Source organism: Tenrec ecaudatus, chromosome 9, assembly GCF_050624435.1.
Source record: "Tenrec ecaudatus isolate mTenEca1 chromosome 9, mTenEca1.hap1, whole genome shotgun sequence".
NCBI classification, from domain to species: domain Eukaryota; kingdom Metazoa; phylum Chordata; class Mammalia; order Afrosoricida; family Tenrecidae; genus Tenrec; species Tenrec ecaudatus.
Window position 1 is genome coordinate 159841996 of NC_134538.1, and position 14771 is coordinate 159856766.

The 14771-nt window shown below is 59.4% G+C and overlaps 1 protein-coding gene across 1 annotated transcript; it reads right to left on the reverse strand.

The window, feature by feature from the left end:
• Nucleotides 1–28: 28 nt before the first annotated feature.
• On the reverse strand, nt 29–14737 carry EPHA1 (EPH receptor A1). The gene is made up of 18 exons (XM_075557773.1): nt 14656–14737; nt 13693–13760; nt 8594–8875; nt 7122–7518; nt 6830–6985; nt 6406–6750; nt 6206–6333; nt 5972–6122; nt 5632–5728; nt 5387–5445; nt 4733–4858; nt 3889–4074; nt 3734–3795; nt 3432–3638; nt 2502–2651; nt 2200–2393; nt 194–349; nt 29–107 (listed from the first exon to the last, which is right to left on the reverse strand). The coding sequence occupies exons 1-18, from the start codon at nt 14735–14737 to the stop codon at nt 29–31; spliced, it is 2925 nt and encodes a 974-aa protein (XP_075413888.1).
• Between the last annotated feature and the right edge of the window lie 34 nt (nt 14738–14771).

The window sequence follows — 14771 nt, forward strand, 5'->3', positions numbered from 1 at the left end:
GGCTGGGTGGCGTGGGGGGGCCGGGAGCTCAGTCCTTGAACCCCTGAATACTGCAAAGGATGCGCTTCTGGTGACCGGGCAGCGTGATGCCCATCTGCGTCAGGTCCCTGTGGGGACAAGGGCCGGGGGTGAGGGTGCAGGCTCCACTACCCACTTACCTGCCCACCTCGGCCCTGCCCTGCCCTTCACTCACTCAGCCGACAGCTCCAGCACACACTCCATGGTGTCCAGGCCGGCCGAGCGGAAGTGCAGGATGTAGCGCTTCATGCGGATGGATTCCAGCCACTCCGCTACGCTGCGGTATGGGATTCCGTCTGAGCCGCTGAGGCTGGGCAGGCGGAGGGTCACCCTGAGGGACATGAGCTGAGTCACAGGCTGCTTCGGATGGGGGAGGGTGGTGGGTACGTGCTGGGCTGAGTTCCCTTGAGGGGTGGGTGGGTGCCTGACTATTATGGGAGAAAGGGTATGCAAGCTCAGTTTTGCCAAAAACCAGACAGCCTTCTGAGTTCATTGCACCCCACTTAAGTGGGGTATCTGACATTCAGCTCCTCAAGGGTGTGGGGGCCTGCCCGCTAGCACCTGCCCGCTGGCTTCCCCACCAGACTGAGCACAGTAGGAGGCGGTCAACCCTGCCGGCCCTCACACCCTGGCCACCAGCCCTTGTCCCCCAAGGGGCCACTTGTGCAGAGAGCCAGGCACAGTCCCAGCTGGGGATTGAGGGCACACAGCCCAGGCCTGGGGTCGCCATGGAGTGCCGACCACCTCCTGCTACTCATGACCAGACACCACAGTATAAATTGTGTCCTGTGTCTGCGGCAGCTGGAGCCATAACTGTTGAGCAGAGCAAAGCTGCTGCTGGGGAGAGACATCCCACCTTCCAGAGAGATGGGCACGGGCTGCACTGGGGCTTCTGGGTCAGCCTCGAGCTCCCCTCAAGCCCTTTTGTGCGTCTAGTGAAACACGGTTCTAACCAGGTCGCTACATGGGCAGCTGGAACAAGGTTACCCAGACTCGGAGACCAAATGCCTACGGGGAGCTGACCATCCAGCTCTGACCACTGCCCCAGGGTTCTGCCTGCCCTCAGTCTCGCCTCCCCCACCCTGAAGGCTGCCCCTGCTCCTGGCACAGCATACGTCACTGTCTTGCATTTACCGGTGCACTTGCCCTCCATCCCCCTTCACCCCCCCCCCCAGGTTTGATTGAACACCTGCCATGGTAGACAAGGGCCAGGCATGGCTGTCACCACTGCCGGTTGCCTCAGCTCCGACCCAGAGACCCATGTCAGTCAGAGGAGCACTCTTGATGGGAAGTAAGCTCATCCCCTCCCCCCACCCCAGCCCCGGCAGGCCTCTCCTTGGGATGTTGCCAGTCTTGTAGCTGACCCGTTGACCCGATGGGGCAGCCCTGCTCTGTTCTACAGGATGGTTGCCTGTGGAATCTACGTGAGCTTTTTTAAGATCCATGGACACAGAGAGACAGGCCTTCTCTTCCATTGCTGCTGGGTGGTTTGAACCTGCAAGCTTTCAGTTAGTGAAAGCCACGTGTGCACACCTGGGACCCTGTCAGCATGCAGCAAAGCAAACCCAGTGCCAGTGAGGCCCCTCTTATTCACGGCCACCCTGCAGGCGAGGGCAGGACTGCCCGTGGGTGTCCGGGGCCGTAGCTTTGTATGGGAGTGGACAGACAGCTGCGCTCTTCTCATGGGGAGTGGCTCCTGAAGCGAGTGCCACCAAGGCATGGCCATCTAGTTGATTCTGCCATTAGGACAACCTCACTTCCGGGACTGTAAATCTTTATGGGAGCAGCCAGTCTCGTTTTTAACTAGAGGAGCGGCTGGCGGCTTTGAACAGCGGCTGACCTTTCAGCGAGCAGCCCAATGCCTAACCCACAGTGCCACCAGCCTACAGCAGGTCCCCCCCCGCCTGCATCCCTAATCTGGGGAGGGCGTCCCTTTTGAGCGCTGAGGCCTGAGGCTGCTCAGGGAGGTTGGGGCTGTGGAATAGTGTGTAGGGGGGTAGGCAGGGATGAGACCCTGGCCGGGGTCTGGCTGTACCCTTTCTGAACATGCACAGGTGTTCTCTTCCCCGCCTTCTACTGGTGGGGGTGGGGGGTGAGGTCAGGGTAGGGCATGGCTCTTCAGGAGGCAACCCTTCTTCTCCAGTGCCACCCCAGGGCTTGGTGCCATCCCTGGCACGGTACCTGGGGTCAAAGTTGGCCAGAGTGCGCAGCGAGTGGGGGTTGGCTAGCAGCTGCTCCAGGTGGGCATCGAGCTGGTGGAAGGGGGGCCGGTTGGCGCGGTCATAGGCCCAGCAGCTCTTCATGAGCTCGTACAGCGTGGCCGGGCAGTCCACGGGCGGTGGCAGCCGATACCCATCCTCGATGCTCTTCATCACCTGTGGGCGCCACAGGCAGCTGCATCTACACGGGCACGGCGGCGGCCTCGGCTGGCCCGGCTCAGACCATGAGGTGTGTGTGGGGTAGGCAGGGGGCCCCAGCCTCACCTCTTGGTTGCTCATGTCACCGTAGGGCTTGTCCCCGAAGCTCAGTACCTCCCACATCACAATCCCGAAGCTCCACACATCACTGGCGCAGGTGAAGATCCGGTGGGCAATGGCTTCAGGGGCTGTCCAGCGAATGGGAATTTTACCCCCCTACGGGCACCGTGGACGGGGAGTTCAGGACACAGTGGTGGGACCCCGGCAGCGGGGTCCACACGGCCACAGGCCCTTCTCGTGCATTTGCTGTGTGTGCACAAATGTGTGTGCATGCGTGAGTGTGTGCACATGTGAGTGCTATGTGATACGTACTGTGTGTACACATCAGTGAGTGTGGTGCTGACTGCACATACTGTGAGTACATGTGTGTGTGTATGGGGTGTGATCACCTCTGTGAGTATATGTGTAGTTCTGTGTATAGTATATGATTGTTTGCATGTGTACATGTGTATGGTGTGTAGCATGTATGTGCAGTGTATAGTATATTAAAACATGTACATGAGCATGGTATGTGTTTGTATGTGTATGTACAGTGGATGGTGTGAACATGTGCATGTGCCGTGTATGGTGCGTGGATACATATGTATACATGTGCATGGTATGTGATCACATGCGTGCATGTGTATAGGTCCTGTGGTGTGGTGTGAGATGTGTGTATGTGTGCATGAGTGTTGTGTGGTGTGAGATCGTGTGTGTGTATGCGTGCATGAGTGCTATGAGACCAGGCATGTATATGCGCGTGCATGGGTGCTATGTAGTGTGAGACCAGGCATGTGTGTGTGTGTGTGCCATGGCATAAGGTCAGCATGTGTGTGTGTGCTCACATGGGACTGTGTGTATGCCACGCCGTACTGTGACATCACACAGACGCGCTGGACCTCGGTGTGGGATGAGACCAGGCGCATGTGCCGTGGAGTGTGTGGGACTGACTCACACCTGGGTCTCATAGGTGCCCTCGAAGTTGTCGAGGAGCCGAGTCAGGCCGAAATCAGACACCTTGCAGCATAGGCCCTCGTTGACCAGGACGTTCCTGGCGGCCAGGTCCCGGTGGACATAGTTATGGTCACTGAGGTAGCTCATGCCGGATGCTATGCCCTGCATCATGGCCGTCAGCTGTGTGGGGGACAGCTGGTCCTCCCTCTCCTGCAGTAGGGAGGCACATCAGTGGGTAGGGGGCAGGGAAAGGGGGGGAGCTGTCCTCGGCTCTGTGCCACCCAGCCAGCCTCTGCCCTGCTCACCCTCAGGAAGGCATCCAGGGCACCCCGGTCCATGTACTCTGTGACAATCATGATGGGCTTCCCTAGGGCAGGGCACGCACAGTCATGCCACAGTCATGCCAGCCCGCCGCCCCACACCACCCTCTGCCCCCTGCCCAGGACCCTCATCACCGTACTCCGGGTGATAACGCCTTCCAGCCGCAGGATGTGTGGGTGGCTGAACTGGCCCATGATTGTCGCCTCGCGGAGGAAGCTCCACCAGTGGCCATCAGGGGAGGTATCTTTTAAGGTCTTGACGGCCACTGTCTTGCATTCCTGACCAGGGAGCCGGAGGGAGCCTCGGTAGACCTCCCCAAACTCTCCTGGGGGTGGGGGAGGGGCTGGCTCAGACCCTCACAGCAGACAGGGACCAGGTGCAGCCCTTGGTGCCTTGCCTGGGTTCTTGGAGGCTGCCCGCCCAAGGGCACAAGGGCTAGAGATCTATAGGAGTGAGTGCCACCCCTCCCTCCCCCAGCACTGTCCTGGGCTCTTAGATGTGCCCAGGGAGGGAGGCTATCAGCCGGGCAGGCAGGCAGAAGAGCGGTGAGGGGGAAGGTAGGAGGATGGGGGGACAGGAGGGCTGGGGGGTGGATAGGAGGGTGGGGGATAGGTGGACTTGGGGGGACGAGGAACAGGTGAGGGGCAGAGAGACTGGGGTCAAGGCCAGTGCAGGTGATTGTCCATGCCCCCCTCCCGGGGGCCCTTCAATTCCAGCTGGTCAGCTCATGCTTTGTTGTCTGGGCAGATCGATTTCCTGAGGTGGCCCCAGGGACCAGGGCAGCACAAGGACATGGACGGGGGTGGGGTGAGTACAGCACTTGGGCAGGAGGCTGTGAACCTAGTAGAGCCTGGGCCGACAGCTGTGTGAGCTCAGCCCAGCACTCAGACACGCAGCAGACGCTGGGTAAGGGTTGGATGAGGGTACCCATGGGGGGCAGCTGGCAGGTGGGGGTGCAGGGAGAAGGTTGCAGGAGGTGTTACCTTCCCCGATGACTGTGTCCACGACCAACCCGGTAGGGTCCAGCTCATGGGTGAAGTCTAGCGCTCCTTGGGCAGGGTCATCGTATGCCTGAAGATCCACGTATGGCTTCAGCCAGAGTTTGTCCTCTGTGGGGACAGGGCGCTTAGCTGGAGACTTACAGTGCTAGGGGCAGTAAAGGAAAAGTCCAGCCGGCTCTGTGGTTTTCTTCCCCCCACCCCAAAGTTAAGTGGGGAGAAGCCCTTCAGGGACATGCTCCCTTACCCAGCAACCCCATCCATGTCACCCTTACTTCAGACCCCTTTGTGCCGGCCCCAGCCTGCCCCCATCACTCTCGCCTTGCTTTCAGACAGGCTGCCCTGGCCAGTGGCCAGGAAGGACACCCTAATGAGGTGACCAGCACAAGGCCCACATGCCTGCAGTCCCTGGGCTTAGGACCACGGGTGACATGCAGCGGTGCCCTGGGCCATGCGCTGACTCATCTACCACCATCAGTGAGGCCCAGTACTGGACCAGCAGGCACAAGGAGCTCTGGGCCCTTCTCAATACCCTTGCCACACCCTTCCCCCTATACACACATACTCACTCATGTACACATGTGCACACACACAAGCTGGCATGCATAGTTATGCACACACAGGTGCCTGCTTGCTCACCGTGTTCCACGTCCGCCCCACGCTCACGCTGCCTCTGCTGCCGTCTCCGCTGTGCTCTCCTATGGGGTGGGGGCCGCAGCTTCAGCGTGGGGGGGCCCCTCTCCAGCCACAGGAATGCCTGAGACCTGGATGCTGACCCACCGGGCCCTGGGCTGAATCCTCCCAGCTGAGAGGTGGATGGGTACCAGGTCCTAGGGGTGGGAGGGGTTGGGGGAGCTGGGGATGGGAGGGACTGGGGGCAGCACCTGGATTGGAAGACGAGGATGCCCAGCAGCAGTGCCACACCCAGCAGAAGCCCGAAGATGACAGCGACGATCTCTCCTCCTGACAGACCCCTGGAAGCTGAGGACAGGTGGGGTTAGTGAGAGGAGGGGGTGGGGGGCAAGGCTGGGCTTTGGTATGTGCCCTGTCCTGTATGGGGAGATGTATGTGTGTGCCTATATACGGGCACATATATGCGGTGCATGGCATGTGCTGGCCCCTGCACTGAGCATTGCACATGCATGGCATGCCTGTATGGACCATGTACACACACACACACAGGTGTGTGTACACCAGTGTGCCCACACAAGCACGGAGACTCACGGGGCAGGCTGGTCCGGAACTCGTGGTTGGGAGAGAAGGGGCCGGGGCCCTGTGATGTCACCATGCGCACTCTGACGGTGTATGTGGTGTCGGGCTGCAGCTCGGTCAGCAGGACCCTGGGCTCCAGAACCATCTGGTGCCGCTCTTCGTCCTGTGGGTGGGGCCATGTAAGGGAAGAGCCTGGGAAGCTGAGGGGAGTGGGGGTGGGGGTATCTTGGGTGCATGCCCCCTGACCTGGCTCAGCACGTGTAGCTCATAGGTGAGGTTGTTGGTGGGGCTGCGAGGCTGCGTGCCCGTCCAGGCCAGCTCCAGCTGGTGCGGCGCTTTCTTCACCAGCCGCAGGGACAGGCTGGCCAGTGGCTCTGGGACAACAAGTGGGGTGAGGTGCAGGCATGTGACAGGAGCCCCTCACCAGCCCTCCTGCTGGTCCTCACCTGCATGGCCTGTGTTGACACTGAGCGAGGCGCTGGCAGGCTGGGAGGCACCCAGCCCCGACACCCCATTTTGGGCGTCCACCTCAACGGTGTAGTTGGCCAATGACTCCAGGCCATCGATGCGCACGGCTGGCTCGGAGAGCCCTCGGGCCCCCGGGGAGAAGCGCACACTGTCCCCACAGGGCTGGCAGGGGCCCCCGTCCAAGCGGGTCCCCAGACACCGGGAGCACCCCACATTATACCTGATATCCTGGCGATCCCCCAGATCTGCTGGGGGCTCCCAGCGCAGGAAGAGCTGGGACCCCAAAACAGAGAAGCTCAGGTCTCGGGGTGCAGAGGGGGGGCCTGTGGAATACAGGGTATCAGCAGGGACTACTACCCCTTGCCCACTTCCACCTTTAGAGGGCCTGTGTCCTCTACTCACGTGTACAGGCCACCTGGGGCCCTTCCCCGGGGGCTCGGTGGTAGCCACTCTCACAGGTACAGATGGTGGTTCCTTCCAAGGGGGCCGAGCTGTGCAGGGGGCACGGGACGCATTGAGGGGTATCCATATTGGCACGGTAGGAGTCCTGGGGACAGGCTAGGGGAGAGGAGAGTCCGTGTCACCTGACAGCTTATATGCCCAAGGAGATGCCCAATCCCACCCAACCTGGGCAGGTTTCTGAGGGCCCCGGGCTCTGCCCCCAGTGGGTGGTGGTCCCTCTCGAGGCCTTTACCTGTGCAGGCCGAGCTGTCTGGGCCCTCCTGGAAGCCAAGCTCACAATGGCACTGCCCCACGGGCACCAGCCACTCACCATCGGGGCTACAGTGCAGGCGGGGTACACCTGAGGGGCTGGCGTGGGCATGGGGAACACAGGTCCCTGTCACTTCCACCAGCCCACCAGGGCCTGGGAGCGTGCCTGGGAATTGGGCCAGGCCATGCACGGTCTCCGGACAGCGCTGATAGAAGACCCGCACAGATACTAGGGCCACACAGGCGCCAGGGTTGTGGAAGGCCAAGTAGAGACCGCGGCGTGCCAGGCGGCCCAACGAGCAGCGCTCCACGTTGAGTTTGACTGTGCCCGATGCCAGGTCCCGGGTGGTAAAGCTCTGGTCTGCGGCCACGGTGGTCACCTGGGGAAGGGGCCGTGGCAGAGTCACACTTCAGACCATGTGGCCAGGGTTCTGAAGGCAGCCCAGGGCCTCTATTTCTGAGTCCCTGTAGCCCTTCTAAGAGGCGGATGGGTATCGCCCCATTGAACAGAGGAGGGCGCTGAGACTAGGGGTCGCGCAGCAGGGTAGGCGCTAGACCGCTAACTTCAAGGTCCTATTTCAACCACCAGCCGCTCCTCTTTCCCCTCAGAAAAGCACAGGGGGCAGTTCGACTGTGTGCTACATGGGCGCTCGGAGTCAGAATCCACTGATGGCAGTGATGTTTCCGAGGGGTGAGGCTGGAGCTGAGCGGGGCGCCTGGCCGAGGGTTACGGCCTCCACTGTAGCGGTGTCCCACCTCAGACCGTGCATGGTTATAAAGCGCGTCCTCATGCACTTCGTCTTCGCAGGCTGGGCACCATCTTCTCTTCGGGTACAGCGAACCAGCGCGCTACACTCTAGGCCCCCGCAGCCCCGTGCGCAGTAGTCAAGAGTCCGCAGTCGGTCTCTGGGGCGCCCCACCCACCGCACAGCCCCGCCCTAACCCCCAGCCCCAGCATGGGTGCACTGGCCTGCTCACCACACCCGCCCGCCTCCAGCGGATCCCGACTTGGTGACTCGACTCGACAGGGCAGAGAACGCAGGCTGTCGGGTTACTGGAGCCGATTACCGTGTGTCTTTCTCTTGATGAGCAGCAAGTGGGTTGGAGGGGTCTTTTAAGTCCGCACAGCGGGGTGCTTTAACCGGTGCGCCAGCAGAGCCCCTTGGTTTCCCCACCAAATGGACCGTCGAGGGGTTGATTCCAGATACAGACCCTGCATTGAGTTTCGGAGGCTGCAAACAGCCTCATCTTTCTCTCCCGGGGTGGCTGGTGGGTGTGAATCCCGGCCTGATGCTGATCTCACAGCGCTGCCAGGGACTCTTGGCCTCCCCACGGGGTCTTCTAAGAGCCGCCAGCACCCTTGGGGGCACTATAGTCGGTTCTACTCCGCACTGTGGCTGTGCGCGGCCACCCATCCTGCCCTGACCCCGCTGGACCCCTGACTGGACTTCTTGCCTTCTGGAAGAGGGGCCGGCGCAGCTGGACGCCCACATCCTGGTCGCTCTCCATGAAGAGCAGGCTGAAGGTCTCCTTGCAGCTGGCAGGCCCAGCGCCACGCGGGAAGCTTTTGCAGTCGCGCACGGTGAACTGCAGCTCCACGTGCACGCGCGCCGCCGCCTCGCCCCGGTAGATCCAGCTGGAGCGCAGCCAGTGGTCGGCGTCGCCACCTGTCTCCAGCGGGCAGTCCTGGTACATGTACAGCGGCGTCCCGTTCAGCATCTGCTGGACCTCGCTCCACTAGGGGAGGGACAGAGTCAAAGGCTGCCCTGGCCCCACCCCCGCCGTCCTCGGAGCCCGCCATCACTAGGCCCCAGAGAAGGGCTCAGGGTGAGAGTGGGGGGTTATGTGGGGATGAGTACGATGGGGCAACCTAAGGCCCTCCCAGGAGCGCCCCCTGCCTGCCAGGCATTGGCGCCTGCTCCACCACTTTCCTTGATACCTCAAAGTCAGATACCTGGCCTCTTTGTCCAGAGAGGGGAGACTGAGGTTGAGTACTTACAGCCCCTACCCCTCCCACCCTGCCCCCCAGCTATTTCTGAAGGGAGAGGGCACTCTCCGTCTTCCCCAAGGATCAGCCACCATCAAGGTCAACAAATGCCCAGCTGTCTGACTCCCAGCTACCACTGAGGCCCCCTCTCCAGAATCTCTATAATAAAACCATTAAAAAAAAACCTTCACAATAAGGGTGTACCCCATTTTGCAGGGTCTGGAGCCCTGGTGGTGTAGTGGCTACATGTTGGGCTGCATTCTACATGGTGGGGAGTTTGAGCCCACTAGCTGCTCCACAGGAGAAAGACTTGGCTTTCTACTCCTGCAAACAGTTACAGAAACCCACAGGGGGTCGCTAAGAGTCAGCACTGACTCAATGGTAGTGACCTGAGTTAGCAAGGAGGAGGGGCAGCTCAAAGCCCTCTCACGGGAAACAGGCACAGAGTACTAGGTAAGTGGCTTGTCAACGGTATTAAGCACCCTAGCTCTTCATCATTGTGCTATTTCTAGAATGGTAAAGAGGAAGACTTTCATAAAATAAAAAAAGAATGTGTCATCCCCTCCAGCCCCACCTTCATCCTCCCCCAACCAGAGCGGCCACTCTTAAGAATGTGGAGTAAAACTTTCTGGGCCATTTTCAACATCTCCACAGAAATGTTTTAATGCGTTTGTTTTCCTTTACAAGCATTAATGTGTGTGTGTGTGTGTGTGTGTTTAAACACATCGTTGAGAGATATTCACATCAGTGAACGTATAGACCTGATCTGTCTTGGAGGGAAGTACAGTCAGAGTGTTCCTGAGAGACAAGGATGGCAAGGCTCCTTCTCATGTTCTCTGGACGTGTTGTCAGGAGAGACGGGTCCCCAGAGAAGGACATCATGCTTGGGGAAGGAGAGGGCAGTGGAAAGGAGGGAGACCCTGCACAGTGGCTGTGACGTCGGACTAAGAACACAAGAACCACTGTGAGGACCGGGCAGGACGGGGCAGTGTTTCCTTCAGCTGTACAGCGGTCACTACGAGCCAGACCTGACTTGAAGCCACCTAACAACAGCTGCTTTTGGCAGTCCATGTGAGAGCACTGCGTTGTACACATGTCCTGCAGTGTTGTTGAACCAGTCACCTCCTGTCTGCCATTTGGGAAGCTTCCCGCTTAGTTTCAAGTGAACACACAAATTTCCAGAAGATTTTTGCAGGATGCTTATTATCGGGGCTGGCCTTCCAAGGTGCAACTACTGATCCCTCCCCCTCTGGAGCAAAATAAGTGAAGAAAATTGAAGACACAGAGAAACAATTAGCCCAATGGACGAATGAACCAAAACACACCAGACCAGAAGAAATAGATGTTGCCCGGCCTCCACCACCAAAACCACCACCGACCGACTACTCTGAAGTTCCTGGATAGAGTGGGAGGACAATGTGACACTAAACTGCAAATCATTAAAAAAAAAAAAAAGGCCAGGCTCACTGGTCAAATAGCAGTGGGCTGAACCTCTGAGACTAGGGTCTCCCATTCAGATCTGTCACTGATCTCACTCCCCTGCCTCAATTTTCAGCTCAACCACAGACAGGTTGGTAAGAGGGACAAGAACCAGGGAGGTACTCGTATCGCCGACGCATTAAACGTTTGCGATCAAGAGGGTGGCACTGACCCAGGGACCAAGCTCAGAGGGTGAGGAAAGAAAAAGAGAGGGAACCAGGAAACTGGAAGGACATGGGGTCAGTGAGGTTACTTTATGGGAAGGGCAGTGCATGACGGGAAACAGACTCACTGCCATTGAGTGGATGCTCACTGGCAGGGACCCTATAGAGAGAGAAGTGAAACATACAGCAGGGGAATGAAAACTGGGAGCATTGTAATAAGATCAAGTCACACTGCTCTTCCAAATGGCTCTCTACACCAACAGCCCTATTGACAAAGCCTCGGTCCTCAGTGTTTCAGGGTCTCATCCACACAGGCTATCAGTGGACCCCAGGTCCCTTCCTACTTTCTGCCAGCCTGACCAATGGCCGAAGCCCAGCTCCTCGGCACTTTGATGCATATGTCTTCTGAAGAGGCTGCACACGCGTTCCTGTGGGTCCCCGGGCACTTATATTTTGGGGCAACAACCTGCTCGCCGGGGAGCCATAGTGGTGCCCTCGGCCACTAACTGGAGAGTGGGTGGTGTGAATCCACTAGCTGCTCTTCAGGAGAAGGCTGCTGCAGACAGAGTGCTAATCCCCTTGGGGCCCAGGGAGCCGTTCTACTCTGTTCTGGAAGGTGGCTGTGAGTCAGGATGGACTCGTGGGCTGTGGGTGGGAGGTCTGGCTTTTATCTGCTCATCACTTTTCCTCATCATCCTGTTGTTCTCGTTAGAGTCTTCCTTTAAATCAATATTTTTTAAGGTGTCGAAATGATTGATCATTTCCTGGGCATGCACGGTACAGATGTTCTCTCCCTGCCAGCCACATGCCACCTGCTTTTGCGAATGGCACCTTTCTGGTTGACACACATTTAAAATTCTCCAGAAAGTGACACTCCTCCCCTTCCCCCTTTTAGTTTCTGTGCGGGAAGGACTTCCTCTCCCCAGACTGTGAAGCGCGGCTCCTGGCTTTGTGTTTGGGGAGCTTGGTTTGCAGCCTTAGACTTAGCCTGGGCCAGATGGTGAAATGGATGGCGTATCTTTACTGATGGACTTTTCTTTCTTCATGATTTCCTGCTCCCTTCACTACTCTAGCCTTCCTACTCCGAGCTGCAAATTCACACCCCAAACGTCCCGACATGTTCTGCTGTGAGTCTGTTTGGGGATATTCTCTTCTGCTATGTTGCCCTCTGTATTCCTGAGCAAGGCCATACATTTTAATTATAGTCGGTGCACAGCTTGTCCTGGTATCTGGTCAGACAGGTCTCCCGTTTCATTATTCTTCTTGTAATTTGCAGTCTTCTGTAAGTATTTTTTTCTTCTTGCAGGCAAATTGCAGTAAAGAAAGTGGTTCTGAAATGCTACGGGCTACCCCATTCACAGGGCACCCCGAGACTGTCTAGAGGAGCCAGGTGGGGTTCTTAGGAGGCTGCCTCGCCCATGGAAGTGGGGGGTATTTGCCTGTCTGCGTGACCACTCAGACTTCCACACGGACCACTTCTCTGCTCTGAAGGAGGCAAGAAAAGACACTACCAAGGCATCTGGAAGATGATGCGGCTGGGGTACTAAAAGGACCAAGAGCCTGGTCCCAGGGTGGCACGGAGTGAGGCCAGGGGACAAAACGGCAGCAGAGGTTAATGCCCAGCCCGCTAGCCAGGTAACCAGGGCCGCAGCTGGAGCCAGAGCAGCCAATGTTCCCCACTGTGGCTGGCTCACCTGTCTAAGTCACAGCAGTGACAGGTGTGGAGACCAGTTGTTAGGGACCTGAAGGAGCCTGGCACTGCCCACTGCAGTGGCTATGGAAATATTCTGGGGAGCTGGGGCTGTGTGCATGTGCACACATGTGTGAATATGAAGCTATATACATATGCACGCATGTGCTGAAGCAAGGAGGCACACAGTGTGGCCAGTGTGATGTCTCTGCTGGCTGCCCTCCCAGAGTAAAGGGGTAGAAGGGTCCACCCTGACCACTGGGCACGGGGAGGGCCTTAGGAGCCACCAGATGGACCGGCAGCCATTGTCGTGGGGTGATTAGCTGGTTTATAGGACTAGGCGCCTATTAGGACTGCCCTAATCCGGGACTTCCCAAGCAGCCTGTCCTGTAGGGTACATTAGGGTTTAGTCTTTTCATGCTAATTATAGGCCTCTGTGGGAGAGGAGAGACTGGAGCCAAGGCCCAGGACCCAGAAGGAAGGCCCTGTCAGCCTGGGCCAGGTGCCTGGAGAGAAAGCCCACCAGAGCCAGGGACCCTGGACCGTGGAGGCTCAGCAGGGGGCGAGATGTGCTCTCGAAAGTCCGTGGCTGGTCACCTGCATCTTGCCCTGTTCAAGGGGGGGCACAGGGGCATCCAGGAGGGAAGGACAGGGGCAGGCCCGGCCCGGCCAGCCAGCGGCTGGGGTCTGCGGTGTGCACTGTCCATCTGGTAGGCATGGCTCACATCTCCAGGCCCCCAGGAGCAGCTTGCACTTTGGAAGCGGGCCACAGACCCTCTGAGGAACATGGTGACAGTGCGGCCCCTCCCTGCCCCATACGCTCAATCTGCAATATCCATACGGGTTCCCTGGCCCCAAAGTCTCCCTTCTGTAGCCCTTTTAGGGCTGGTGAGTCTAATGAGACCACCATTGGAGGTTTCTAGCCTCCCCCACCTCCCCCCACCCCAAGTAAGTACCTGGTCTCAGACCTAGCACCCAGGCACAGCCCACTCCTCAGGAGGGTGGGCTCTGAGACCCCATAGGCATCTGGGGCTGGGGGAGGAGTCAACCAGGTGATATTCCCCAGGGTACCCTGCCACCATGTCCTATTCTGCAGGCTCTGACTCAGGCTCCCCCAACCCCCAGCCTCCCCAGGAGACACTTCCGGTTTTACCTGCTCTCCTGGGCCCCTCACCAGCCTCTCCACCCATTTCCCACCAGCCCAGAACTCTGCCCTGTGCTGCCCCACACTTACCCCATTCTCCGGGGGGTCCAGCAGCCAGCCCAGCTCCCCCTGCGCCATGCTGGTGTCCATCAGGGTGACTGGGTGGGCAGAGAGGGGCTGTCAGCTGGGGGAGGGGGCCTCAGTGCCATGCCACTCACTTGACGAGGAGGGTGCCCTGGGTTCACGTCCACTTCCTAAGGGTGGGGGTGACCTCCTTGGGCTTGGTGGGGAGGGGACAGGGCTCTAGGGAGGATGGCAGGGGTGACCAGGGAGGGAGGCTGTGGGGCTGGGTGGACAGATCTTTGGCTAAAGTCCCTGCAAGAAGCATAAGGGTCTCCTGCCAGCCTAGCTGGGGAGCTCCAAGGGCCTGCTGCTCTGCGTAGACAATGGGGTGCAGCGCTCCCCCATCAGAGTGGAGAGGGTGCAGCCGGTGAGGTGACTCAGGTGGTATTTGAATAGAAAGCCTCACCAGCCCTTCCCAAGACTGAAGTTGGCTTGCTTACAGGCAAAGTGGAGAGGAGAGGCCCAGCATGGAGGGAGCACAGGGCAGCTGAGTGCCCAGGCGGATACAGGCAGAGAGGAGGGGTACCGCCTAGCATAGAGGGGCAAAGCCTAGCTTGGAGGGGTCCAAGTTCAGCTGTGGGAAGTCCAGGACTGGCTAGTAGGGACAAGGCCCAGCTCACAGGGGCCACCGTTCAGCTCCAGGGGTCCCGGTCTGGCTAGGAGGGGGCGGCGTCGAGGTGGGCCGGCAGTCAGGCTGGGCCTCCGCCCCAGCGCCAGCCCCGGCTCCTCCGTCCGCCCAGGCTGCCTGGGCGCGTCCCACCTCGAACCCCCAGGCGCGCCGGGTACGGGGTCCAGGCCGCGCCGCCGGGCTCCAGGCGCCCTCTGGGCCCGCGCGGGCAGAGCCAAGCCGGCGAAGGCGGCCTGGGTCAAAGAGCAGGGCGGGCGGCGCCCCCGGCGCGGCCACGCCAGGGTCTCTGCCGGCGCTCGTACCTTCCTCGGCGCGCGACCCCGGGGGCCACGGGGTGCAGAGTAGCAGCACCAGCCCGAGCCCCGCTGGCCAGCGCCGCTCCATGGCGCCGGCCAGGACCTGGGACCGCGGGCCGGCA

Bases quoted from the DNA above. Each gene is read 5' to 3' on its own strand.
- EPHA1 (XM_075557773.1), bottom strand. From the start codon at position 14,737: ATGGAGCGGCGCTGGCCAGCGGGGCTCGGGCTGGTGCTGCTACTCTGC. The intron at 13,761-14,655 runs GTACGAGCGCCG...CTGCCCACCCAG, and splicing joins GGGGTCGCGCGCCGAGGAAG to TCACCCTGATGGACACCAGC. The intron at 108-193 runs GTGAGTGAAGGG...TTGTCCCCACAG, and splicing joins GTGCTGGAGCTGTCGGCTGA to GGACCTGACGCAGATGGGCA.